General features: G+C 30.7%; 5 protein-coding genes across 7 annotated transcripts in view; 4 read left to right on the top strand and 1 right to left on the bottom strand.

Moving 5' to 3' along the window:
- The window catches only part of LOC100163644 (WD repeat, SAM and U-box domain-containing protein 1), a 22,698-nt gene extending 17,624 nt beyond the window's left edge, over positions 1 to 5,074 (top strand). The window contains exons 14-17 of one of the 2 annotated variants that reach the window (XM_016803887.2): positions 318 to 391; positions 1,118 to 1,160; positions 4,074 to 4,196; positions 4,514 to 5,074. In XM_016803887.2, the coding sequence (XP_016659376.1) occupies positions 318 to 391; positions 1,118 to 1,160; positions 4,074 to 4,196; positions 4,514 to 4,668 (395 nt within the window). In that variant the 3' untranslated portion in view covers positions 4,669 to 5,074. The remainder of the gene's footprint in view (positions 1 to 317; positions 392 to 1,117; positions 1,161 to 4,073; positions 4,197 to 4,513) is intronic. The other variant, XM_001949198.5, reaches the window with a different exon arrangement.
- Positions 5,075 to 5,243: 169 nt separating this feature from the next.
- LOC100161581 (ankyrin repeat and MYND domain-containing protein 2) lies at positions 5,244 to 8,110 on the bottom strand. The gene is made up of 6 exons (XM_001949232.5): positions 7,565 to 8,110; positions 7,341 to 7,506; positions 7,139 to 7,278; positions 6,853 to 7,046; positions 6,645 to 6,783; positions 5,244 to 6,016 (listed from the first exon to the last, which is right to left on the bottom strand). Exons 1-6 carry the CDS (start codon positions 7,760 to 7,762, stop codon positions 5,699 to 5,701), a joined length of 1,155 nt encoding a protein of 384 aa, XP_001949267.1. The 5' UTR covers positions 7,763 to 8,110; the 3' UTR covers positions 5,244 to 5,698.
- Positions 8,111 to 11,840: 3,730 nt separating this feature from the next.
- On the top strand, positions 11,841 to 15,293 carry LOC100159537 (queuosine salvage protein). 2 transcript variants are annotated; one of them, XM_008184266.3, is made up of 8 exons: positions 11,841 to 12,416; positions 12,512 to 12,628; positions 13,818 to 14,045; positions 14,121 to 14,280; positions 14,374 to 14,487; positions 14,552 to 14,666; positions 14,806 to 14,876; positions 14,953 to 15,293. In XM_008184266.3, exons 2-8 carry the CDS (start codon positions 12,518 to 12,520, stop codon positions 15,177 to 15,179), a joined length of 1,026 nt encoding a protein of 341 aa, XP_008182488.1. In that variant the 5' UTR covers positions 11,841 to 12,416; positions 12,512 to 12,517; the 3' UTR covers positions 15,180 to 15,293. The 2 variants fall into 2 exon arrangements, with proteins under 2 accessions (XP_008182488.1, XP_008182487.1); XM_008184265.3 differs by having other exon boundaries at positions 11,841 to 12,628.
- Positions 15,294 to 16,992: 1,699 nt separating this feature from the next.
- On the top strand, positions 16,993 to 25,207 carry LOC100160876 (phosphatidylinositol 3-kinase regulatory subunit gamma). The gene is made up of 3 exons (XM_001949118.5): positions 16,993 to 17,254; positions 23,286 to 24,123; positions 24,189 to 25,207. The coding sequence occupies exons 2-3, from the start codon at positions 23,324 to 23,326 to the stop codon at positions 24,712 to 24,714; spliced, it is 1,326 nt and encodes a 441-aa protein (XP_001949153.2). The 5' UTR covers positions 16,993 to 17,254; positions 23,286 to 23,323; the 3' UTR covers positions 24,715 to 25,207.
- Positions 25,208 to 25,246: 39 nt separating this feature from the next.
- Positions 25,247 to 27,217, top strand: LOC107883605 (smad nuclear-interacting protein 1). The gene is made up of 2 exons (XM_016803884.1): positions 25,247 to 25,275; positions 26,473 to 27,217. The coding sequence occupies exons 1-2, from the start codon at positions 25,247 to 25,249 to the stop codon at positions 27,215 to 27,217; spliced, it is 774 nt and encodes a 257-aa protein (XP_016659373.1).
- Positions 27,218 to 27,247: the final 30 nt, after the last annotated feature.

The raw sequence follows: 27,247 nt of genomic DNA, 5'->3' as shown, positions 1-27,247 counted from the left end.
CCGGCAGCTGTCGCGACCGTCAGTATCGATGCGCGGTTTACGTATGGACTCTCGTGGGCCGGACTATAGACTGATATACCGTCTCCGCTCAGAATCGTTTTTCTTATACAGTGATATTATATCATTGAATTCAAATTTAATACTGTCCATTATACAGTGACCCACTTCTAACCTACTGTACAGCAGAGCGACATCCACTTACCCACCTTTTTATATTCGTGACAGTGTGACATGTATTACTATGCGAAAGTCAACGAAATTCCTGTACCTACTATAATGCAAAGTTAACATTTTAGTATATTGTTCTGTGATTTTAGGGTCGCTGGACAAAGCACTGTATCTGTGGAATTTACCGTTGGACGACGATGATGTCACGTCAATTAGGAAATCGGTAGGTAATCACAGCACATAATAATTTGCAAAATATTAGGTATATCCACCTAACCTTTCCAGTGGCGTCATTTCAGTTGTCAATAGAGGGGGACAATTGGACAAAAGTTTTGACAAACCCAAATGGGTAACTTAAAAAAACAACCGCTCACAAGCCCATATTAATATTATAGTATATTCCTTTTGCTATTATTACAGCACATACATAAATACCAACAGGCTGCTTTTTAAATCAGACAGAGGCAAAATATGCCCATCTTGCCTACCCCCAAAATGACGCCCCTGCAGAGAATAATATACAAGTATACCTTACACTGTAACACTAATGTAATAATAATAATAATGCTGCACAGTGAACACAGACCCCCAAACGTTCCAGTGACTAGTGAGGAGTCTAGACATAATATTATGAATATGAGTAATGAATGAATGTACCTATATTTATAAGTAGGTATTATTTGTGAATCGCTTAGGGCCTAAAACACATATTATAATATCGTATTTATTTAATTTTATATTTTATTATATTTAAATGTATTGACGTACCTATTGTACTATTGTACATTAATTATACCTGATGATAAATTATAATATTATATGTTACCCTTACCATTTACGAATATAATTCACGTTAGTTTGACCGCCATTGCATGAATTACCATGGTACCTATTGGCTATTTATAAGATGATATTATATCTTGTAGTTTATTTTGTTTTTGATTGATAGGCGTCATTTGAAAAACACGGAGGGCGATTAAACGGCATGTCCGGTAAGTGTGTTATAATGTAATAGCTGATCCCTTTTTTTGCCCGTAAAAAATGGCAACTCTTAAAAAAATTATGATTGATCAACTCCTTTTGGGTGTAACTCGCCGCAATAAGTGGAACTCGGCCACTCTGGTAGGCAATCTGACTACGTATTGGATCTCGGACAAAGTGCAACTCATTCACCTTGGTTGTCAATGTTCGAAATTTAAATTTGATGCAAGCTTGTATACCTACTTGATCTGCCCGATCCCGGTGGCAACTGATAATAAATAAATACTAATTAGTAATTTCTACAAATTATTTCCCTTATATAACCAATAGCAACCATTACGTTTACGTATATAGGTATACAATTTATTATTTAACATAAGATTTTATTTTTTGCCGTTTTTAACCACTCAAAATCAAAATTTTCAGAAATCGTTTCTTAGTGCGCATGGTGAAATTATAATCGTATAAACATTATACAGATACCTAATCAATTATCGTACCCATACATTGCCCGGTCCTCCACTCAGCTGTGTGATTGATTTTTAAAACGAAAGCATACAGGATACCACCTGGTGCCCGTAGAACTTTTTGTATCAGTTAGGGGAGGAGGGGAAAGTTTGTTAATACATACATAAAGTAAAAGTATATTACTTGTTGACTATTGGCTTGACAGTATTTTAGATTCTGAGTAGAACGATGAATGTATTGATTTTACAATGATGTGTATTTTTTGTCTGTCATCACCTTTTAGGACAGTAAAAATGCTTGAATTTTCTTCAACAGTATCTTTTCTGATAGGAAAGTGAATCTAGTTGGTACTTTGGGGGGGTCAAAAGTAAACATTTTCTAGTAAATTTCAAAAGCAACGTGAAAAACAAAAGAAAAATTAAGGAAAAACAGGAATTTTTACGCAAAATCTGTTTTCGAGAAAATCGATTTTGGTTTTTGGTGCAACTCTAAAACAAATGACCGTAGATTATATATTATCTACGGTAGATACATACAATTTTGACTGAATGTTTATATTAGCATTTTCCAGTGTTTGGAAGGAACGAGTTCCAAAAGGAACGGATTCCTTTTTAAAGAACGGCACGATGAACTAGTTATTTTTATTAAGGAAAAATAACAAAATTGTTCGTTCCTTTCTAGTTCCAATAATTTAGTAGGTGTAAAAATTGAAATTAAGATATATTTTTTTAATGTGTATAATGTATATTTCTAATTAGTGATTGTTATCGAGTATGGATGTTAAGACAATCCACATACGTTAGCCGAAAATTTAATTTTTAAGTAAATCTCAAAATATATAATACTATATTGCATAAACATATAAAATATTTACCTACTTGTAGTTACCTATATATTATAAATAAAAATTAAAGAAGTATGCATAATACGAAAAAAAATCATTAATGATTAAATAAGAATTTTTGTTTTATTTGGAACTAAAAAAGGAACTCGTTCATTTTTCAAAGGAACGACAAAGGAACGAATTCTTTTTTTTAAGGAACAAGGAACAGAACGAATTCTTTTTAAAAAAAATAAACGAGGAACGGAACCTTATAACCTTTTTATAAGGAACTTGCCAAACACTAGCATTTTCTATACACCATAACATTTTCCAAATATTTTGATTTATTTTGAGCTAATTACGGACATTTTCAGTTTCCATTTTTTTTTAGTTTTTTTTTTCTATGAATATCAATAAAATTTTATTTGTTGGTTGAAAAAGCTTGAAAATTTAGTAGAAGGTTCCTATTATATTGTTTCAAATGCAGATGAAAAAAATTAAAAATCCAGTCACAATTTTTTTTTTATAAGCATCTAAAGTTCAAATATTGACAAAATACGTAAAAATGACGAAAATTTACAAATTATTTTGAGTTAGAAATTCATGAAAAAATTTCTTTTAAATCTAAGCTTTGAAAATGTAATACAAGATTCCTCATAAGTTCGTTTACCTTTTTCAAAAAAAAAATGTCTACAAGCATGTCAAATTAAATTTTTATGAGTGTTTGAAATTCATATTTTTACAACATTTGAAATTCACTCGATTTCTCATATAATGATTTTTTTATTTTGTTGTAATTAAAAAACGAATGCATGTAGATACTTGAAAATTTCACTGAATGTTTATATTAGCATTTTCTATATACGATAAAATTTTAAAAATAATTTGACTCCTTGTGAGCTGTTTACGGACATTGTCAGTTTTAAATTTTTTTAGTTTTATTTTCTATAAATATCAATTAAGTTTTATCTTTTGGGCCAAAAAGTGTAAAAAATGAATACAAGGCTCCTGATATATTATTGTTACAATAGCAGTTGATAAATATTAAAAATACTAATTACTATTTTAGTTATTTTGTTGTGATTGTATAATATTATTCGTGGGTACTTGAAACTTCTAAAGTATACTATTATATTATATCTATGCTAGTACAACGGTTTGTTGTTGATGTATAACGCGTTTTAAGTACCTAATGATATGATTAATTTGGAATTTATTATAGATACCTACCTATTATAGGTCAATTTTTTTTTTTAATGCCATAGATAAGTATATAATATGTCTTATACCAAGGCTGACATACCGTCTCCGCTCAGAATCGTTTTTCTTATACAGTGATATTACCTATATCATTGAATTAAAATTTAATACTATCCATTAAACAGTGACCCACTTATAACCTACTGTACAGCAGAGCGACATCCACTTACCCACCTTTTTTATAATATTATGTTTCATTATATATATATTATATTTTTTTATACATAAACGCTTATAATACAATAATAAATTACGCCACTGATAAACACCAATTATAAAGCTACAGGTACTGAGGTACATAATATGTATCTTCCAAATTGCACACCATTAATTATTTGGGACGCAGATAATTAATGGCTATTGGTTTCGTTAGCAGATGACGACAGACGAGACTTGGAAGTAGCACTGTCGAAGCTATCGTCGTCGACTAACACACCCGACGAGTTCATCTGTCCGATAACGCAACAGATCTTCAGAGATCCCGTGATATGTTCAGGTATACAATCCAAGGTTAAATCACAGAATAGATTGGAGAGTTATTAATACATATCTACTGTACCTATTCTCAGTAATGAAAAAGTATAATTTATTACAATAAATGGGAGAGGGCACGGGCCCCTTGTGTCTCCCTTAAATATCTGGGTATATAGGGTTTGAGAAGATATTTGAAAAACGACCAACCCCGCTTGGGGCACGGTGAGCGCAATAACGGATAAAAAAAAAAAAAAAACACATTTTAAAGTGGCTTATAACGTCTATAATAATGGGTGGAGCGCAAAAACAAAAAAAATTTTGAAATTTTTTCATTGATAGACGGACATACTTACGATAGATCGGCCATGGTGTCATGGTTCCGCCGAGGCAAATTCAGTAGCCCATTGACTAATGAACCGCTACTGTCCAAGTCCATGACGACAAACACCACCATAAAGGAAGCAATCTCAGTGTTTGTCCAACAAAATCAATGAACGCGAAGAACCACAGTACAAATAGTTTTTAAATTTATCAATACCAACTTAGTGTGTTTGAATAATGTCATCATCGTTCATCAGCTATATTAAACATGCACATTTTGGAAATATAATATTTGTCTGATATGAAAATGTTTTTGTAGCAATTTGTAATACCTATTATTATTACAATGGTTATTTTATGCACTTTTCATTTTTTTTTTAACATTTATTGAATTAAAAATATTTGTCATTGCGTTTAAGATAATATTTATAATATGTTATAAATAAACTTGTCAGTTGTGGTCTAAAAGAATGTATAAACAATATCTTTATATTATAGATTTTTAATGCAGTATGTATACATCATGAATTAATAGATATAAAATAACTTTTAGTCAATCATACAAATAAATTACTTGAAATAAATAAATAATATAGTTTTTATTCTATACTATTTGTCATTAGTAGTTTCAATTTTAAAAGTTTCATAATTGCATCATAAAGCAATATAATATTGCTTACTATAAAATCAATACTAAAAACTAATGGATAACATGTCTTAATTGACAAAAAAATAATAGCAAACAATGTTTTGTTGATTATATTATTCAATATATTTAGACAAAATTGTTTTAACAGATGAAGTGCAGGTTTTATTGAATCAAATTAATGACATATTATTCATCAGAAAAAATGGTTCAAAAACAGGTACAGAATTACTTATTATTAAACTGGAAACAAATAATGTCAAAATCAAAACACTGTCTAACAAACGTAGTATAAAGGTCTAAAATAAAGGTCACACAATCTTCTGTTATACTATATGGTTTTTATGACAATATTAAAGGCCTCTAAATTATTTAGATTATACAAATTTTATTACGACACATATTTTCAAATTACTTAATAATAATTCTACATACATGTAATCTAAATTTGAAATGTAAAACATATGCTGTCAATCAATCGTTAAATATATTATGCATACATAGATAGTATATAATTATACACAGCATAATGTTACTTAAGTTGCTTCGAATGAAATTTACTTTATCCCTAGTCCAGATAAACTTTCGGCTACATGAGAACTGTCTATAGATGTCTGTAAGGCTCCATTGTTACTGGCCTCTCTGTTACACTCTTTTTTGTGAACAAACCAATGGATGCGTTGACATTCACGGTCGCAATATTGCACAGCTTTGCATTTGGCACATTTTTTGGTAGCATTATTTTCAGCGCATGTACCACATATGCGTTCATCGCCAAACGAATCTACGCCCATACCGCGTCTATTTCCAATCATTACCAGTATAACATTGAGGGCTGTCATGCTATCTTTACCTCGTGTCAGACTAGCAACCATCTAAAAATAAATGGTAATATTTTTATCACATAACATTGTTCCATAACCATACGTTGAATTATATAAATAAAAATAGAAGTTACTAATTCAAGATCCACAAAGTGTGGTATTTACAAATTATAAAAATAATTAATACATCTAACAAATTGCATAGGTAATTATCAAATAATAACATTTATTTTAATTATAAAAATAATTTAATTTTTTTTAGTTGAATCTTATGTGATTTATTTTTAAATATAAATAATTTTTGCTCTAGGAAGTAATTAGTAAACTAGTTGCAGAAAATAAGTCACATAGTAAATTAATGTATTCAAGCACAGTTATACTATACAAATGAATACCTAAAATAAATAATTAGTTATTAAATAGTTTAAAATAGTTTGTTAATTAGATAAATTAATTTCAAGACATAAGTTCAAAACTCAGTAGATATATAAGGATTTTGTTGAGTAAGCTCCCCGTTATAAAATAAGTCACTTGAGATTATACTATTTTTATCATTATGTATATTTTTTAATGTTTAATATATTTAAGTACCTAGGAAGAGGCAATATCATTAGTAGAACATCTATGATGTGCTCAATCCAAAATAGATACAAAATACTACAAAGGAGAATAATTTTACCTGTCTGAAAATTGTACAATCTCTAAATGAAAACATTCTAATGATATCCTTAAGAAACTGTTCTGAATAAATTTCACTTTTCAATATTTTCTTAATAAATAATTCTTTTGGATCTGACTGTTTTTCACTTTTCATATCACTGCAAATAGAGAATGAAAAATATTTTGAAATTTATATTATATTGTTATTTATTTCTAAAATATATTACTTGTATTTGGCAACTTCAATCAGAATGCTAGCTAAGTAATGAAACTTAAAAGCCATTACTTCATTAGTCTCTAGTTTTTTGTTAAATTCACGCTCGCACATCAAATTCAACACTTTGTAAATTTTTGAAGAATTATCATCGATCAGGAAAACTGGAGGTATTTCTAGAGCCACTTTCACTGGATGGATGTTGGTCTATAAGATATTACGGTACAGTGGTAATTATTAGTTATCACACTCTACGAAATCTGGTTGTATGATGTTGCCAATATTAATAATAATAATACCATCATAATAAATTTGTGAACAGGTTGGGCTAACTCTGGAGGTAGCTTTGGTTCGTTGTCATTCGAGTCGGATAACGTGTAACAAGTAACTTCTTCTTCTGGTACATAATTGCTGATTACCGCCACACAGTTGTGATTTCCTGTGTGTAAATAATGAATGTGATATGAATACCAGGCAAATAGAGTTGGTGAGTGTACTAACCTACAAAGGCGCCCATTTGTGAAGCTGTACGTCCAACAGTATTGGTGAGTTCGCTTTTGGCACCGGCAGCCAACAGCAGGCTGCACACCACAGGGTTGCCACTGAGGGCAGCAAAATGCAGAGCAGTGTACAGGTACTTATGTTTACCTGAATTAACGTCAGCGCCCTGCCATAGACAGAACAATTAATAATGGAAAAAACAATAAAATTTGACGGTCACTTACTCTGTTCAACAGCCAACGGACGATTTGCTCGTTGCCCTTGTATGCAGCGTGTTGGAGCGGCGTCATGCCATGTTCATCCAGTATATCCGTGCTCAGGTCATGTTTAGCGTAGATCTTCTGAAGGTCATCGAAGTCGTTGACAAATATCGCTTTAAAAACTTCTTGCGCCACCCCGTCGCCGTCCTCAGAGTAAATCATTGTCAGAAACAGTAACGTGTGACAAACAGTTCACCTCGTCCACTAGCAAAATCTCCAGGTGACGACTTCGGACTTGTGATTTATGTAACGGACGGCAAATGCAGACTACACCCAAGATGTAAAATTAAAACATCGACAAGGTATTGCTCGAGGAGTGTCTGTCAGCGCTTTGAGCTTTGTGCGGTACGCTGCGCTGAAACGCTGAATGCAGAGCAGTACCGCAGTTGTAGCCTCTACGATCAAGTATCGAAAATTATGTAAACAAATCATGTACCGCCGTTTGCTGTGATAAGCGCGCTGTTATCACTTCTAGTCAAACAAGACCATGGTAATATCACAGAATAGATGAAAACATTGTGCACTTCCTATGCTGCATGCAATAAATGAATGCGGTGCTTCGATTGGTCTCCGCCCAAATCAGTGTGACCACATTCACCAACACTTAGATATTAGATATTTTTTAGTAAAATTGGTATTCCTAATAGTGTTGGGAAAAATTCGGATTTACCGCAGTTCGAAAATCTGGATTCATGAAAATCGAAATCCGTAATGGCGTAATCCGGATTAGGATCTACGATCACTATCAGTGACCGCAGTGACGCGGGGACGGATCTGGCGGTAAAAACGGTCGCGCCTAGAGCTAGACGTCCGGCGCCGTTCACTTTGGAACCGAACGAAGTTGTTCGTCAGACGTACGTTCTGTTGTGGTGCGATCGACCGCGATGATTTCGTACAAGTTGAACTGCAATTAAATTATGAATTTATAAATTTAAATTCAACGCGCATATTATTTTACACATGTTATAATAGTAATATAGTATTATATTAAAACGTCGTCAAATAGTCGCGGTTGGTAGATGGGCGAGTAAAAATAATACTATAAAATTAATTTCTCAAAGTATTGCATTAAAGTATCGAGTATTTTTTGACAAAATTATTTTGTGAAATACTCGATGCATAGTCTAAAAATGTATCGCCATACAAGATACTCTATACGACTATACTTCATATAATTGTATCGAGATACAAGTGTAACGGATAGTATCCGTTTACCTACTATTCAAACAATATAAGTATAATGAACATACAGGTAATCAATATAAAGGTATAATAATAATAAATAGCACTGTCAGGTACAGGTGAACGAACACAATAATATTTGACAGCTGCCAAAACTGCAACTACACAAAAATAGAAAGATCAACCGGGTTGTAAAACTGTACAAGTGTAAAACCCACATTAAAAGACACAGAGCATGTAGGTATCTATCGACGAGATATGGGGGCTTGTCAATAACACAAATATAATATATATATACTTAAACTAGTAACAGGATGTAATATGTAGCGAACAGTTAGCGTTTCGCGGAATCATATACATATGACTTTTTGTACATGTATACGCCACAGGATATCAATAACGTGTTAACGCAACACAAATGAGGCAATGAACCGGTGGGTAGGTAGGAGAGCCTGGGCCCTTATATTATAAGCAGACCAGAAACGGCCTGTATTCAGACGTGTTCTCTCCACTGCACTACGAGCACCTTCACGACACTTTATGTAACATTATTGTAATTTGGACTTAGTCGAATTATTGAAGCACAATTTAATAAGCCACATAATAACTTATCACCTGTCTACAAATTTATTTATCAATTACCTCATCATCATCAACAAAAACGAACTTGCTGCCTGCAAACTTAATATTCAAGTAGTCACCTAAGGTACCAGAATAGTACACTGGTACAGTCCGGTAACTTGGAATATTACACAAGATACAAGATACAATTGTATCTAAGACACGTATCTTAGTCCTTAGATACTTGTATCGAAGATACTGCCCAACTCTGGGTATATATTCGGTTGTACATTGTACCGTATACGTGAAACTGTAAATACCGACTGTATTTAAAAATGTCCTAAAAGGTGATGACACACACAAAAAAAACTTAAATAATTGAAAGTTTAAAACAAGTCAAAATATTTTGAATTTTTGGCGGGAAATAATGGTCGCAGGCATAGACCTATTAACAGTTAATAGGGTTAATAGGTTAATAGGTCTATGGTAGTCACACACTCACTGAATAAAAATAAATCAAAACACTACAATTTTGTAAACAGGAAAGTAAATAAGAAACAAGAAACATTTCAAATATTTGTCTAAAAAATATTTTTATGAAATAATATGCACTAACGACTGTAAAAAATCGACTATATGCCAAATATGCCTTTACACCCAAAACATGCAAAAACATGCACTATTAAACTTCATATTATTATTACAATTGTTATGAAACGGATTTGTATCTCAGTTAGCATATTTTCCTGTGTAGCAAAAAAAACATGCAGATGCATGAATACTTACGAGCCCTGCTAATGTATAAAGTAACTATACTCTGTTTCAAAAGAGAACATACCGGTCGGCGACCAATTAATATCCGGAGTTATTCATCCCCCACCAATCTTCCATTGTTACCGTGATTACGTGGTTTTCACCGCACCAATCGAATCATTTGACATGCGCGAAAGCGGTATGTTCTCTTTTGAAAAGGAGTATAGTGTCTACTATACTATCTAGTAAGTCGAAAAACAAATTGAATACATTAATTAAAGAATCTTAATCCTCTTTCAACAAGTGGGTTTTAACCTCGGTTTTAACTTTTTAAATTTAAGATAACAAACAGTAATTTAGATTAATATAATACAATATTAATGGCAACATAAATTGATAACAAAATAATATTCATATTAGTACTGTGTTAAGGGGCGGATCCAGAAATATTTTACGGGGGGGGGGGCGCAAAATTGTCCTTAAAATCGTATCCTCCAGGGCTCCAGCAAAAAACGTTTTATTATTTAACGATTTATGCCCAGCGTACATTATATTACACGCTAGGTAATGCAATGCCGATTGCCGAATGCACAAAAATATCACTTTCCACAAATGGAATGATGTGCGACGGCCGACGATGGACGGTCGGTTTTCAATAATATTATTAATTATATTTTTGTAATGTTTTTTTTTCCCAGAATTGACAACTGTAAGGATGGTCGACGACGGCAAGTCATACCGACTAATTTTATTTATTTATAATGCCATAATGGTACAATAATAATGATATTTGGTTTCGGGTAATAGTTATCGACAAAAACAATCTAATTGTCGTCGTCGATAACAAGAAATTGTTTATCATCGACGACGATCGATGACGGAACGCAATTTAGCTATAAGCCTATAACACATTAACACAGTATTTAACACAATACATATAAAATATTATATTATTTTTATTTTTCGTAAATTTATATTTTATAATACTGTATTTTGTAGTTGTAATGAACCACGAAAATAATCAAAAACCCAATTTATTATATAAATTACACAAATCTATTTTAGGGATTTTTTTGTGGTGGGGGTGTACCCCTTCGCCACCCCCCCCCTGGATCCGCACCAGCTGTCTTCCGGTCTTCGTTTCGCTCCGTCAAGCTTAAGACGTACCTACCTTTTTGCATATAATATATACCTCAATGGTTACGTGTTACAATTTATCGAGCAAATTACTTGTCATTATGTAATATACTTCTGACTTCACGTCTACCTACAATATATAGGTAATACGCCATTGAGATTGAGTAGGTTTATTATTTTAGTATATTACAGCAACATGACAAAAAGATTTTGTCAAGTGTTTGATAAATGATACTACTTTAGTGTCTAGTAATTAATAATACTTATCGAATTAATACGAGGACGTTACATCGACATTTGTTGTTTGATGTTTCCATCTTTCAAGTGCGTAACATAGCAAATTTTGCTCTCGGCAGATCCACATTTATGTATTTAAGTATATCTCTGTTTGTAAAAAAAATAGAGTGAATATACTTTTTATAAAATTTAAAGGTAAGATCTAGGGCATCTCATAGGCTTTTTGTTATATTTTAACTCGTATTTTAGTTTTAAAGCAATATCGGAGTAAATTGTAAAATTGTAAATTGTTTGTGTACCTTAAAATACTCATAGCTCGCTTTAAAATTAAAATATAACACAAAGCCTATGAGATACCCTAGATAATAATGTTATGCTTAAATTTTATTACAGGTGTAAATTCACTCTAATTTTTAAACAAACAGAGTGATCTGTTTTGCGTAAAATGTGATTTGTTGCGCACTTGTAAGACGGAGACAACAAATGTCCGTGTTCGTACTGTTCGTAGTAGTCGTGTTATCTACATCGCGTCGTGGACTGTAGAGAGGGGATCCTTGACTGACGATCGAATGCGCCCGCATTGCATTTCCATTTTCCAATAATTAACATTTTACCTCGGCCGTTGTTGTTCTTTGCCATCTAGGCAACTAGGCAACTAGGCAGTAGGCACTACAGCTGCACTAGGCGATAGCCTGCTGCCGTTCAGGCGTCGTTATTCAGTAATCGGTAATCACTAATCAGTAATCAGTATTCACTATTCACTTTATAGGCACCACTCAGACTACTGTATCGAGTACTCACACTTCACAGCTGCAGTCGTATGAGTGGAATATTCCTAGTTTTTCGACTTCTCAGTTCTCAAAATCTCAACTCTCGTTGATCAGTTTCAGAGTATATTCTATATTCTGTACTACTGTTGTAGCCTGTTGAGCGTGCACTCTTCAAAGTATTTAACGACTATAATTCATAGGAATTTTAAAATTAAATAGATGTTTTAACTTATTTTTTATTTAATATAAATTTGTTGGCTATTAAACCTAGTTAAAAATGATTGAACAAATTAGTGAAGTTCAAGTATTAGATACTTGTCAGACAGTAGTAAGTCAATCTAAAGATGTGAAAATTATTTCATCAAACATTCCAAAATTGGCTCTAAAGGTAGGTAATTTATAATTGTGTTTATAAGTTTATTACATAAATATTTTATCAATAATTGAGTTTATCCAATTATCCCTGTTTATTGTACCCACCCATTTATTTTCATTAAAAATAAACATTATATGTATATTATTACTATTATTTTTTAATTATCCTAAAGGCTTAAGAGGACACCAAGTACAATTTTCTTTTTAAGATGGAGACAACTCACATTTAGCTTTTAATAATATAGTTAATGTAAGACAAGTAAAATACAGTAAAACAGAAATGGGACAACTTAAATTTTAAATTAAGCAATTACATACAATATATACAGGGTGATTCACCAAGCATATTCATTCTCTTTTTTCTTCAATAATTCAGTTATTCAAAATCTGATTTATGGAATTTTTAAATATACTTTTTTTTTATAGGTTTTTTTACTCAACAAAAATTCATATTTACAATCTGTATTTACAAGTTATACAATAAGTATATTTGATGTGATTTGATTGACGGGAGCGGGAAGTCACCCAACGGAACCCCGTGGAAATCGATTTAAAGACAGAAAGTCCCTACACCAGTTCTTTTTCAGGCGCCTGGGTCGATTACCTGGAATATTAAATATACTTAAAGATAGATTTTTAGTACTATTTATGGAATAAGGAGTGTCCTGTGGAGAAACAAACTTCTGTTTATCAGATGAGAACTCCTTCTTCCTCCCTTTTAACTGTAAATTATTCAGTGGATAATTTTTCTGAAAAATTTAACATATCAGAATTAATATTCATACGATTAGTTAATGAGTTGCTAACAAAATTTGAATAAGTAAAGAGAAAAATGGGGTTGTGCATGCTTGGTGAATCAACCTGTATAAATATATACCTATATAAATATATTCATATATTAAGTATTTACCACCACACAGGGCGGGATTGCTTAAGTGAGCTACCGTGAAAATCTCGGTGAGCCACTTAAAGTTTGGGCTGGTTGTGTGTGTGAGTTGAAATTAATTCATGTTTAAAATACAATTTGCCACTTATAAGCTCGAACAATTTTGGGCTAGTGAATATGTAAATAGGCCGCTTAGAAGTGAAAATCTCGAATACCAATCCGGCCATGCCACCACCACCCCAAATTATACTCTAATATTCATTATTTACTATGCTAAATTTTAAATATTTGTCAATACTTTTTTTTGTTGTTTTAGATATATAAATTAATAGAAGAAGAAAAGTTAACTCTTGATGAGTTTAAAAAATGTCCATTACATCCAAAAAATGAAGACGAAGAAGCAATTAACTGGATATTTGTTGTTGATTCTTTAAACTTTTGTTTTTTTGATCCAAACAATAAATCACATTGGACTGTTACATGGAAAAATGAAAAATACACAGGCTATTTTGGTTTATGTGCTGCCATCAATAGAGCTATAGAAGTTTGTAAATATTAAAAAAGCAATATTTTTTGTTAATTAAAAAAACCAATTAAAATAGTTCTTTTGTTTTTATAGAAAGGCATAAAAATGACTGATATGAAAACTTGTTCGAAATTAACAAGAGACCAATTGGATGAAATACTTTTAGGAGATGATGGAACTACTCTTCCACTATTACAAGAAAGGTATTTGTGTTTACAACAATCTGCAAATAATTTACTAATAAAATATAAAGGTATGTTATTCAAATTAATTTTATTTATAAGCTTTTGTACCATTATATGCGGACCTAATATTTGTAAGTTTTAATTTGTATTTGTTATGTTAGGAAATTTTGTGAACTGTATATTAGAAGCAAATCATTCTGCTCAGGATTTGTTAAAAATCATTTCTAAAAACTTTCATCATTTCCGAGACGAATCCATTTATAACAACGAAAAAGGTGATATTTGTTGATACTAAATACACTACATTAAGATCATGCTAAATTTGTTTTTTATTTTTAGTTGCTATTTATAAAAGAGCTCAAATTTTGATTGCTGATATTTGGTCATCGTTCAGGGGTACTGGTTTTGGTGAATTTCATGACATAGATACTATAACTATGTTTGCAGATTATAGGTAAAATAGATGATATATGTTTTATTGTGACTTGTGTAACCTATTAGATTGTGTCTCTTGGATTGAATTTTAAATAAATCACTGAGGATATAATATATAGATGATTATTACTAATATCCTGAATTCATATTCATTACAGGGTCCCTCAAGTTCTATTATACTTTGGTGTTTTGGAATATTCAGATAAATTAAAAGATACTCTCAAACAAGGTAAGTTAGAGTTATATTTAGTTAAACATTTATAATATTATGTTATTTATTTTTAATTTTATTAATTATAATACAGGTATTCTTCTTAAGCATGGAGCACCAGAAGAAGTGGAAATCAGAGCAGCTTCTATCGTAGCAGTTGATGGAGTTGTAAAGGAGGTGAAGAAATTAATGGCAAAAAATAATATACACAAGACTTGCAATTCTATTATGGTTGATACCTATTTATGGGGTTACCGGAGAGAAAATGCTGACATTTTGGAAGACACACCATATCACAAGACATTAAATATTTATTATTAAAATACTATGTATTGAGTAAATGCTCTATGAAAATTGTTTGTACATTTTCATTTTTAAAATAACAAGACAAATATTATATTATTTGGAATTTTTATAAATTGCATGATATTTCAATCAATGCCATCAAAAGTTTTTCAAATTTGAATTGTCCCAGTAATTATTTTTTGGTTGCATTACTATAAATCTAAAAATAGTAATGAACTCAGAATCGCTTTAGAATTATGTCACTTTATTTCAGTGTGTAATTTATTGCCAATAAATACCAATGTATTTATTTTATAGAAGTTCTACAGTAGAACACCGAACAATACTAATAGATATTAGTGGTTTTTGATCTTTTTTTTTGACACACTGTTTGATATATGTCATGTGTCTTCGTGGCTACACAGTCTTAAAGTGCGTTTACATTAGAGCCCAAACATGCACGAATGCAAGTTAATACTATCCAACGATCGGAATGAACCAATGTAAATAGTCTAGCCGAAAACAAACTAATGCGTTTGTTGAATTTGTTCAAATTCCTCTAAAGGCGATCTGATCATAGTGATCTAATGTAAAACACGCATTTACACGGTCAATTTGTTCTATATAGTTTCGGTTCGTAGTGTTTAACGAAAAATGCAACAGAGTGTAGAACAGCAGTACTGCAGAAGCGAACGGTACCTATCCCTAAAGTGGTCACTAATTATACAATTTAGCTGCATGATAAAGTGCAGTGTCGTCGATCACCCTCGATGGCCAACATACGTTATAACACATGAATGTGACGAAATATATTTTTTCAGATCACAGGCATAATGAATTTGTTCAGTACTTCAACGATGTATCAAGTCTTGTAAGTTGTATGGTAATCGGAAAAAAAGACCAAGGAAAAAAAGACCAAGAAAAAAAGACCAAGGAAAAAAAGACCAACAGAAAAAAAGGACAATTTACAATTTTTGAAAACTACATTTTAAAACCGAGAATAATCATTTTAGTTATTTTGTTGTAATTTTATAATTAATATGTACATTATAATATATTTTTTGGATATTATACACAGTATACACACATAAATACAAATCTTCATCTCTATATTATTATATTAAATACAATATAACTTGTGGTATAATAATATAGAGTAAAATAAATTTTTATTACTGGAAATTCCCTATGTTGAGATCACAGTGACCTTTTCACACTTTATCATAAAATATAACTAGTGGTAAAATATAAAGTAAATATTATATTAAATACAATATAATTTGTGGTCTTTTTTTCCGGGATTCAAGTTGTATGGACCCAATATAATCATACGTGCATGATTTCATCGTGGATCTAAATAAGCCACGGTATATTGGTGATTGGTGTGGATCTTTGGAGCATGGACTATGGTCTTGGATATATCAATCGTTAATTATTGATTTATTACACGATCTAGGGTCGTACTGTCGTAGAGAAGCTGAGAATATATCTTTTTTATTATCGTTGAGTTGTTATTATTATCAGTAATCACATTTACGTAATCACGTCGTCTTTCTGTTCTTTCAATGTGTTCAACAATCAGTGTAGCCCGGTTCAAAATCCGAATTGAGCGTTTCTTTTTCGTTTGGTCATTTTTTAGACGGTTTCGTTTCCGAGTGGCGTTGATAAAACACCGTCGATTGATTTTCTTATCCATGAGCCGTCATAGGTACCGTCGAAGACTATGCTCGCGCATGGAATAAACGGTTACGTCGGTCTAATGTAGTGGTAATACCGTGTGACGTCAAACCCAGCGCTTTGTTCCGTGACACCTGTTGTCCGCGGACCCTAGTCCGGTTTAGGCCTTTGTAGTAAATCACCTATAATTTTTTCTTTTTTAATTATTTGTTTTTTTATTTATTTTTCACGGTCGCTAATTTCAGTAACGAAATATCGTAAGTCTGCTACTCCGCTGAATGCTTCTTGATCGGTGTTCGCGATAGGTTAGGTAGCAGACGACTAGTGAGAACGCAACCGACCGCTGATCGAACGCATCAGTTCGTCGACTTCATCGAGATGTCATCGAGACGGGACGAAAGAAAACACAAACACACGTCAAAATGGCATGAAGAGTGAGTGTCAATCAAAAAAAAATGTAGATATGTATTTTGTGGGTATCTCTATGATGTACCTACGAACTGCGTCTGAGCAGTATTGCGGTAGGTAGGTGTACCTGTTGTGAAATCGTTGAAATTTTGATATCGTTTCGACTTAGGTTTGTTCATCGAATTGATTCTTTGCTTTTTACTTTACATACGTCGTCGATTCATTGAATTATGCAATTGAGTGAGTTTCCGGTATTTTAATGATTCTTTTCGCCTTAAACACTTTGTTTAAGTTAAATTCAACGATTTCGCTTGGTATGCGTGCATGCCTACTTCATAGACCATGTTAAGACGGTTTGCTTTAAACGTTTCATGTGAATGAATGAGAGTTATGCTATATTATAAGTGTTCTTCGAAAGTAAAGTATGATATAATTTTTGTTGAATTTCGAATAATTTGCACTCTTAAGACCATAGACAGTATTTGTGATTGCCTATCTGTAACTCATTTTTTTCATGATGTAGTTAGGTATACTCCGAGGTATACTCTTATTACACTAATGACAATCTACCAGTTGAGTACCTAGGTAGGTAACAAATAATTCAACTGCAACAAGTTAGTTTAATTTTAGTTTTGGTTTGTACTACCTACTTTCTATTTAAATAATTGAGTATAATACTTTTTTTTTGTTTAAAAATATTTAATTTTACCAGTAATTCTGAACTAATTCATGCCAGGTTATTAATATTTATAATTGCTAGTGAATTACATTTTGTTGAGATTACTCGAGTTTGTTTTGGTGATTTTTATTTATTTTTTTTTTGAATACCTAGAAAATTTAAATAGTATTTTTATACTACCTAACTGTAAATCAGATCTCAAACTCGCAGGGAAAAGATTAAAAAACCTAAAATATAGACCTAACTATATTGTTATCCGGGTTGTTATCCTTGGGTGTATGTCAGTTTTAGTATAGCTAAGTTCACTGGAAAATTGGCATTGGTTTTCTTCTGTTTGTGAATTAATTCAGTCGATATGGACAATCTGCCTGTGGCTGATCAGACATAGCACTTGGTATATTTTAAAATGTGGCTCAAACTACTCTCTAACCTTTCCTGATATCTTTGAAACTTTTGTAAAAATTGGTTGAGTATTTTTTGATTTTATAAGCTACAAACATAAGGACATTGCATATTGTTATATATTTTAATTACTTTGAATTAATTATAAAATAACTTTATAACAACACATGACGAGTTGGCTAGTCTTTACCAATTTTTTTGTGTAACGAATGGCAACTCTTTGTATGACCAGAACATTATTTGATTTGTGTGAGCCAAAACAAAACTTCTGCATGAGCCACCCTTTTCCAAACTATTGGGATTGAAAGAATAAGCTTAAAACATCCTCAATGAACGTATTGATATAGTTACTCTACTTTTATTATCGGTCCAGTAGTTTCAAGCATACAACCTCTTCAGTTTTTTAATATTGGATTATAAAAATAAGAGTGGTACCCTAAGGATATTTATTTAAATGTAAGTATTTTATTTAAAACTACCTATACCTATTCTTATTAATAGTATTCAATCTTCTAGAATCTAGTACATATCAACGACCATATTTCTCGCAATCCTTCTTATTGCCAAGACACACCAGTTCCTGATTTTACTCTTAATTTGAACCTTCTATTTTAACCATAGTCAACCCTAAGGTCATTATCCCAGTAATATTCTATACTGTACCTTATTTTATTGCTTGTGGTATCACAACTGAGGTGGAAACCTCCATAATATAAATAACTTCTATTACTTCTATTAATTCTACCCTAATCGCATCTTTTATTGAACATTAATAAGAAAATTATTCAAAATACAAATCACAAATATACAAATACAAATATATAAAAAATATATGCCGTGGTGGCTATAGCTTTCATATATATTTATCAAACCAACTGCCTAACACGCTCTTCGTCCTCCGTGGCGGACAAGAAATCCTCTACTAACTTATAGAACCTTCTATATGATTCTTCAGCCTCTTGGAGAGTCGTAGCCCTCTCAATCATGTCTGTGGGAAGTTCCAAAAACACAGGTCGAAACCATACTGTACCTACTATATTATAACCTCGATTATAACCAATGTTATGAACTCTTTTTAGTTTCTTTTTTGTCTTTTTAACTGCACCATTTATTGTTTATAACATTATGTATATGCAATTTTTCTTATTTCCGTGATTGCGATAAACTTAATTAGCTGCTTATCATTTACTACAGTAACAGATCTTACACTCTTCTAAAGATTTTTCTTATTTCAAAATTAAGAACCTTTTGTACTACTTGATTTATTTCCCATGTTTTAAACCAATTCATTATTAACAGATTGAATGAGAATTAAATACAACCGTTTAGCTTCCTTGATACTGTTACTGTACTTAATAACTTGGTTATTCATAATAGCATGTAATATATAACAGGAGTGGCCAAACAGTGGCTTGCTTTTATTTTTACTTATACAATAAGGGGTATTATTCCTTTTCCTGCTCTTCATATTACTTTTCATTATAATTTGCGGCTTGTGACTCACCACTGGGCTACCCCTGGTATATAATTTCATACATCGTTGTCTGTCAAAAAACTTATTTAGTTGATACCAAAAGTATATTATATTTAAGTATGCAAAGAGTGTACATATACTTCAGCCCACAAAAGAAAGAAGGAACTTGTTAAGCGCATACAACTGACTGTAGATAAACGTACCGGGACCTATTTGTCTCACTCAGATATGCCTGGTGGCATGATAAACATGTCGTAACTGTGTTTCTGACCATTATCAATTATTATTTGTGACTGATCGGAGGTTGGTTAACAGCGTGTCGATCGTGGAACAAGGCAGTGATATACAAACTTGGATGAGTTCTTGTCAAGGCATAGGTTCCTTCTCCTGTGGGCCAGAGTTAAAATTTATTACTTGATTAGTTATTACTAAACAAATTAAATGTATGTAGGTATCTCAAGTTAAAAAGCTTTTAAAATTGGTTACTACATGACACGGTTTAAGTTTTTTTAAATTAAATCAATTTACACGATTTTATTGAATGTGAAGTGAATGATGTGTATTTTGTATCAAATGAGGTTTTTAAAAGTTTTGTATGTACTTAGTATAGCATCTTGTTGTAATTTATACCTATTTAAAAATGTAAATTTCCCTATTTTAGATTCTGAGAATTAATATTGGTTTTACAAATTTTTTTTCTTATATCACATTTTGGAGCAGACAATTTATTCTAATTTTCTACATTGAGGGTGGTTTCTGTTACCAAATATGATTAAGTTGGCATCCCACGATGTATTCCTAGTACGTTCCTTAATAGTTTGGAAATTCAAATACTATCAGAAAACCAGAATATGTACGGAATACCAGTTTTTGAAAAAATAATTTTTGTTTTGTTCATATTGTTGTAATTTAGAAAGAAATATCTGTGAAGATATTGACATTGTTTTTATAAAATATTTATATCATAGTACAGTTGTTGTTTCATTGTAAAAATGCCTACATTTAATACAAGGTTCCTTATAAGTTGTTCTCATAGTTGTTAAAAAATTCCTAGTCACTCTTTCATTCAGTTATTTTATTAAAATTCTAAAAATATAAATTATTGGGACTTGAAACATTTTTATTTTTTATACCAAAAAGTATTTAGACTTAATTTTAAACTATTTATGTTACAAACCTATTCAAACCATTCTATGGACATCTTTTTGTCTAAAATAAGTTCAACCTAACCTAATGAATTAAGAAAATGCTTATAATATAATAAATATAATATAACGTGAACAATCCTTAAGAATAGATGCTGATCCACTTGTCTTCTTTGCTCAGAATCGTTTTTCATATACAAATACAATGATTTATCATTTTAATATACCCATTACAGTTATTAAATGACAAGATACTCTCTATATACGTACTATAAGCAGAGAGAGTTCCCTGGTTTAATGTTTATTCATAGTTAAAAAATAAATATAAAACTTAAAGTAGACATATTAAAAAAAAAAAAGTTTTTTTTCTGTTGATTAGCATGTAGGAAATGTTCAATTTACAATAATTAATAGACAGGACAAAGTTGATATTATACCTACACATATTCATAGACCAATTTTAAAGCTTCGTATTAAAATATTTATTTGCAAACACTTAGAACAGAATTATTATACCTTTATTTAAGTCCTTAAAAAAGTGTAAATATTTTTCATTTCATTATTAAACTGATTATTTTAGTTACATAATATTTTTACATATGAATATGTTATACGTAATCTTATGATTAAATAAAATTAATATTCTAGTAATATTAGATATTTTATATGTTGAAAATTGTTTAGAACAGTATTAACCAAAACACATATTGTTTTTAATAATATACCTAGTCAAAATTTTATCTTCAACCATTATCATATATCTACCTATTATTATATTAATTATACTTCACTTTTTTGTTAGCTTATCTTAACTTTTGTTAAATACCTACAGTTATAGCATCAAAATTATTTTATTACTCAATTTAATTTATAATATAATTGTAGGTACCTAGATATTCAAAACAGTTCCTATATTTTAATAAGCTGACAACTTCAATATTTTTTGTTATTTTATATCAGTTATTAATCATTAAATGAATGTATTATAAATGTATTCTATTTTCTCAGCTTTCTTAAATATTATCGTGCAATAAAATTAAAATTATCTTATAAGAAAAAACTGATTTCAGTGCAATAACACATTTAACTCCAATGATAAATGTGTAGGCCTTATTATATTATTTGAGCAAAAAGTGATATAAGCTAACCATTATCATTTATCACTTACCATTGTTTTTGCTATTAGGAAAAAAAATGTATATGTATATTCATATGTTACTGAGTGTGGAAATTTTGATAGTCATTTCATCTAAAAAATAAGGAGAAGTTAATTTTGACTAGACAAGTATTTTTTTTTTTGATTAACTACCGATATATTTATCTACCATTCTTACAGACTATTTGTTGATAGTAATATAACCACTAAATAGGATTAATGATAAATTAATTTTAATATTATGACGTATGTATGTATGATTTTAAATTAATATTAATTGATGTGGTAGCAAATATCTTGTATTAGCAAATTGGTGCAAAATTTATTGTTTTCCTTTTTTATTATTATTATTTTTTTTTTTAACGATAATGTTTGAATCTAAATACTGATATGTTTTTAATCGAGTATCCTGTAAGGTATAAGGCTTTTACATAACTAGTTATTTTGATTTTCATAATAAGTTAATATAAACGACATCCTGATCATAGAATAATCCCTCAATTAGGAAGAATCTTATCTGATTATTTATACATAATTAAAATATTTTAGTTAAATGTTTCAAAGTTTTTTTAGATTAACTTTAACTTTATTAAGTTAATGTGCCTTTAAAAATTGGAGTGTTTTTGTTTATGCATCGGTACTATGTACCTAAAACCTCTACCTTGTGAAAGTTATTTTATTACTAAAATACAATTCTTTAAGTGTCCTAGCTGTACCTAGCTAAATGTATATTAAAATAAAAATATTGAAAATTTAATTATTATACTGTTGTTATTGTTAATTTACATTATTTGTTGTGTACGCAAGTGATTTCTCTTAAAAAAGTGTAAAAACATCATTATCAAATCAGTTTTTAATATTTTACTGTAAATTAAAAAAATAATATAAGTAAGTGTAATTTTCTAGAATTTGATGGCAATTTCAAATTTCTTATTACATTTTGAAAAAAATACTGATGAAAGTCATTTAGCTAACGCCGATGTAATAAGCATAAACGCTCCTGGTAAGTGTTAATTAAACTAAAACTAAACTTTTACCATGAGGTTATTTATTAAATTATATTAGAACAATGATCGTAGGGTAATTCATTTTTTTGCCATATGAATAGTAATAATAACTGTATTTTTAAAAAAACTTCAATAATCTTACTTCAATTTGTTGATCAAACGTTTATTCATATATATATATATTTTTTTTTCAGAAATCCTGCTGTTCGTTGACAATTAATTGTAACAGATTATGGTAAAAGACCATGAGTCATGGAGCATCATGTCTCCCACAGGCGCACCGGCTCTACCACCTCGTAAACTATCACAAACCAATCGCCCCCAATCTGTCGAACCAATTGCAACCAAACTGCTAAATCCATTACTGGAACCCAGTTGCATAGAAGAAGCAGAATGGTATTGGGGCGACATAACCAGAGATGATGTACAGGAAAAACTTACTGACACGCCTGATGGTACGTTTTTGGTTCGAAATGCATCAAACAAGGCTGGAGAGTACACATTGACATTAAGGAAAGGAGGAACCAATAAATTAATAAAAATATATCACAAAAATGAAAAATTCGGTTTTTCGGAACCTTACAATTTTTCTTCTGTCATTGATCTTGTGAATCATTATCGTAAAGTTTCGTTGTCACAATATAATGCAACATTAGATGTAAAATTATTGTACCCTGTGTCCAGATTTCAACAAGATGAGGAGTTCGGTACTTGGAAAAGTTTAAATGTAGACGTTGTATGGATGCGTTTGATCGAAGTGCTTAAAGATATTTTGAAGAAATCTATTTCATATGAAGAATTGTCTAAAGAATTTCAGTCTATAACGGCCGATATATTGGTGATGCGTATGGGACTGCAACAGTACCAGGAAGTAAATAGAATGTTTGAAGATCAGCTAAGAGTACATGATAAATTTCTTAAAAAAGCTGAACGCCATGAAGCTGATAATCTAGTTAAAAATATTGAAATAGTAAAAAAACGAATTAAGTTACTGCTAGAAGGCAAAGCGGCACTTGAGGAGAAATTATTCTTGTAAGTTTTTTTTTTTTAATATATATTATAATATTTGATATTAATTATAGCTATTTTGTTTTTAGTCAAGTGGACTATAGTCAGACATTGGAGCGGCAAATGTATAAATTAAAATCAGAAGGTGCAATACTTACACGTCAAAAAGATAAATCAGTTCGGTGGTTATTAACACATGGTGTGGCTTATGAAGCAATTCATCGAGTGTTGAACGGCACTGATTGGAATACTTGTAAGCCTGAAGATATTCAACTGGCCCAGAACCTTTCTCATTTAGATGAGAGTACTTGGCTGCTACAATCCTGTTCACGCGCAGATGCTGAGCGCATGTTAAATGGCAAGCGCAATGGAACATTTTTGATACGACCCAGTCGTACAGGACAATCAGCATTATCTATAGTTTGCAATGGAGTTGTAAATCATTGTATAGTGTACAGAACTCCAAAAGGATTTGGATTTGCTGAACCTTACAATATATATTCTTCTCTAAAAGATCTAGTCATGCATTATTCTCAAACTTCCTTAGAAGAACATAATGATTCTTTGACAATTACATTAGCTTACCCCGTGTTAGCTGATAATGACAAAAAATAAAACGAGTAGTATATTACCAGCATCAACAGGCACATAATGTTTATGCAATTTGGTGATTCAATTGTTGTGATAATAATTACCTTTTAAATGTTAATTATTTACTAGTATTAACGAGTTATTTAATAAGGAGCAATATTTTTTGTATAAGTGTGCATTTATTAAGACATATTATTGATGAAATTATATTTTAACTTGTTTATATTTATTATACCAATACCAACTTGTTTTCTTTTGTGTCCAAATTTTTATGTAAAAATTATTTGTGTATAGTATATATAAAATTATGTTAAAAGTATTATTAATTTATTTATACATTTTAACAAATTATTTTTTGTTAAAAAATATGTTTTTTTATTTTATTTCCACCAAGTGAGAACATTTATTATCATAGACATATATAACTATTAACAAGAGTGATTTTTAGCTTTGTACTATTAATTTTAATGTTAAAAGCATATTTGTGATAAGTATATTATATTGTTTCTACTGTTTATTACTTTTTCAGTTTTTTTTTTTTATAATATAACATGAAATGAACAGTAAAATGATAACTTGCATGACGTAAGAAATAATAATATGTTATACCCTATTACCTACCTTCGCAAATAGATTATATTCTAGTCTAATTATTTATTAAAAATGGGAAAAATACCAAACAAAAATATATCACATCAGTAGTTTACGGATTTAATCCGCCTAAAAACTATAATTGTCAATAAATACCAATCATAAAATATCTAAATGTTCAACTTTTCCATGCTGAACAATTAATAAACCTAACCTAACCTTAATTTAATGAAAATTTAGTCTCGAGTTTAATGTTGTAACTATAGTATAAATTAAATTCCCTTTATAAACAGTAATAGTACAAAAGCAGTAATATACTGCTGCCTTGTGTAGGCTTAGTAAATATAGACAGAAAATCTCTACAAAAAAATAATTTCCAATAAAGTTAATACAGTAGTCAAAGGGGGTTAAATACCTTTTCACCGGAAATCTGATCAGTAAAATTTATTTTGCATTACCTATTTATTTATTTACTATTACATTTGTACCCAACTTAATTAAAATGGTATAATAGTAACGAGACATACATTTAAATTTAGTCAATATATGTCTAAAATAATTACTATTATTATTAGCAATTGGAGTCGTACAATGTAAACCAATTATCTGAAAATTGACTGGCAAATAATATAAGATATGGCTACACACAAACAATTCATGATGATAAATGTCGTATCTAGTGCATCAACATTTTTGTGTGTCTGACTTGGGTATAATATAATCTTGAATATTTGATTGTACCATTTTGGATGACTTCCACATTTTTGTCGGTGTTTTTACTTTTTAAGATTATATTTCATTTCTTATAGGTAGGGTACTTATTCTTTACATTAAGAAATAATAAATAATAACCTTTTTTGTTCCCCTATTTTTTTTTATCTATACATTTTAACACTAAAGAGGTAATGAATGATGATGATGATAGAAGTGTGTGACGTTTTGACATACTTAACATTACCAGTTGACATGACAGTTACAATGGGTAGCCTAGCAAATTTCAACCTTGAAATTATTACATTTTGATCTTACTGACAATTGTTTAACGAAAAATTTGTTTTTATTTATCTCGGCTCTTGCTATAATATTTGTTAATATTTGTTCTATTTTTCTTCTCTATGGCCCTCAAATGATCATCATTTAACCATTAGCTTTAACATGACAACTAATCATTTTTAACTTATTTTATTCTAGAGAAGACAATTTTGACCGTCGAAAGCCACACAAGTATCGTGACAACAATAAATCCCCTGAACGACAACACCGAAGACATAATTCAAATTCCGATGACGATGATCGTAGAAAAAGACCAAGGCATGACCGCAGGGACAACTCAAGACATCAAGGCAAGTCAGATGCTGATCACGTATGGGGCACTAAAGACTCGTCTAGTGAAAAGAAACCGGTAGTAAAAAAAGAAGAACCAAATTTTGAAACTACTGGGAAGTTAGCTGAGGATACAAATACTTTTAATGGTGTAGTTATAAAGTATAGTGAGCCAGCTGAGGCGAGAAAACCGAAACGACGTTGGCGATTATACCCATTCAAAGGAGAGAAACAATTACCTGTATTACACATACACAGACAAAGTGGGTATTTACTCGGACGTGATCGTAAAGTGGCAGACATACCAATAGATCATCCGTCGTGCTCAAAACAGCATGCAGCTCTTCAATACAGGTTAGTTTCTGCCAAAAAAGATGGGCGCCACGTCAGATGTATTCGGCCATATATTATTGACTTAGAGTCAGCTAATGGCACTTATGTTAATAACCAGCGTATAGATTCTAAAAAATATGTGGAATTGATGGAGAAAGACGTCGTTAAGTTTGGGTTCAGTTCTAGGGAATATGTGCTTTTACACGAACATAGCACGGATTCTGGAGATGATGATAGTCTTGCTGAAGACAATCCAAATGAGGAATCCAATGCAGATTAAATGCAAAACTTGTTTTAAGGAATTAAGAAG

The sequence above is a fragment of the Acyrthosiphon pisum genome, chromosome A2, assembly GCF_005508785.2.
Source record: "Acyrthosiphon pisum isolate AL4f chromosome A2, pea_aphid_22Mar2018_4r6ur, whole genome shotgun sequence".
Classification (NCBI taxonomy): domain Eukaryota; kingdom Metazoa; phylum Arthropoda; class Insecta; order Hemiptera; family Aphididae; genus Acyrthosiphon; species Acyrthosiphon pisum.
Note: the sequence above shows the minus strand (reverse complement) of the source record. Positions and strands in the feature narration are given on the sequence as shown.

Bases quoted from the DNA above. Each gene is read 5' to 3' on its own strand.
- LOC100161581 (XM_001949232.5), bottom strand. From the start codon at position 7,762: ATGATTTACTCTGAGGACGGCGACGGGGTGGCGCAAGAAGTTTTTAAA. The intron at 7,507-7,564 runs GTAAGTGACCGT...TGTCTATGGCAG, and splicing joins TCCGTTGGCTGTTGAACAGA to GGCGCTGACGTTAATTCAGG. The intron at 6,017-6,644 runs GTAAAATTATTC...ATTTATTTTTAG, and splicing joins ATTGTACAATTTTCAGACAG to ATGGTTGCTAGTCTGACACG.
- LOC100159537 (XM_008184266.3), top strand. From the start codon at position 12,518: ATGATTGAACAAATTAGTGAAGTTCAAGTATTAGATACTTGTCAGACA. The intron at 12,629-13,817 runs GTAGGTAATTTA...TTGTTGTTTTAG, and splicing joins TTCCAAAATTGGCTCTAAAG to ATATATAAATTAATAGAAGA. The intron at 14,046-14,120 runs GTTTGTAAATAT...TTGTTTTTATAG, and splicing joins CCATCAATAGAGCTATAGAA to AAAGGCATAAAAATGACTGA.
- LOC107883605 (XM_016803884.1), top strand. From the start codon at position 25,247: ATGAACAGTAAAATGATAACTTGCATGAC. The intron at 25,276-26,472 runs GTAAGAAATAAT...ATTTTATTCTAG, and splicing joins AAAATGATAACTTGCATGAC to AGAAGACAATTTTGACCGTC.
- LOC100160876 (XM_001949118.5), top strand. From the start codon at position 23,324: ATGGTAAAAGACCATGAGTCATGGAGCATCATGTCTCCCACAGGCGCA. The intron at 24,124-24,188 runs GTAAGTTTTTTT...TTTTGTTTTTAG, and splicing joins CTTGAGGAGAAATTATTCTT to TCAAGTGGACTATAGTCAGA.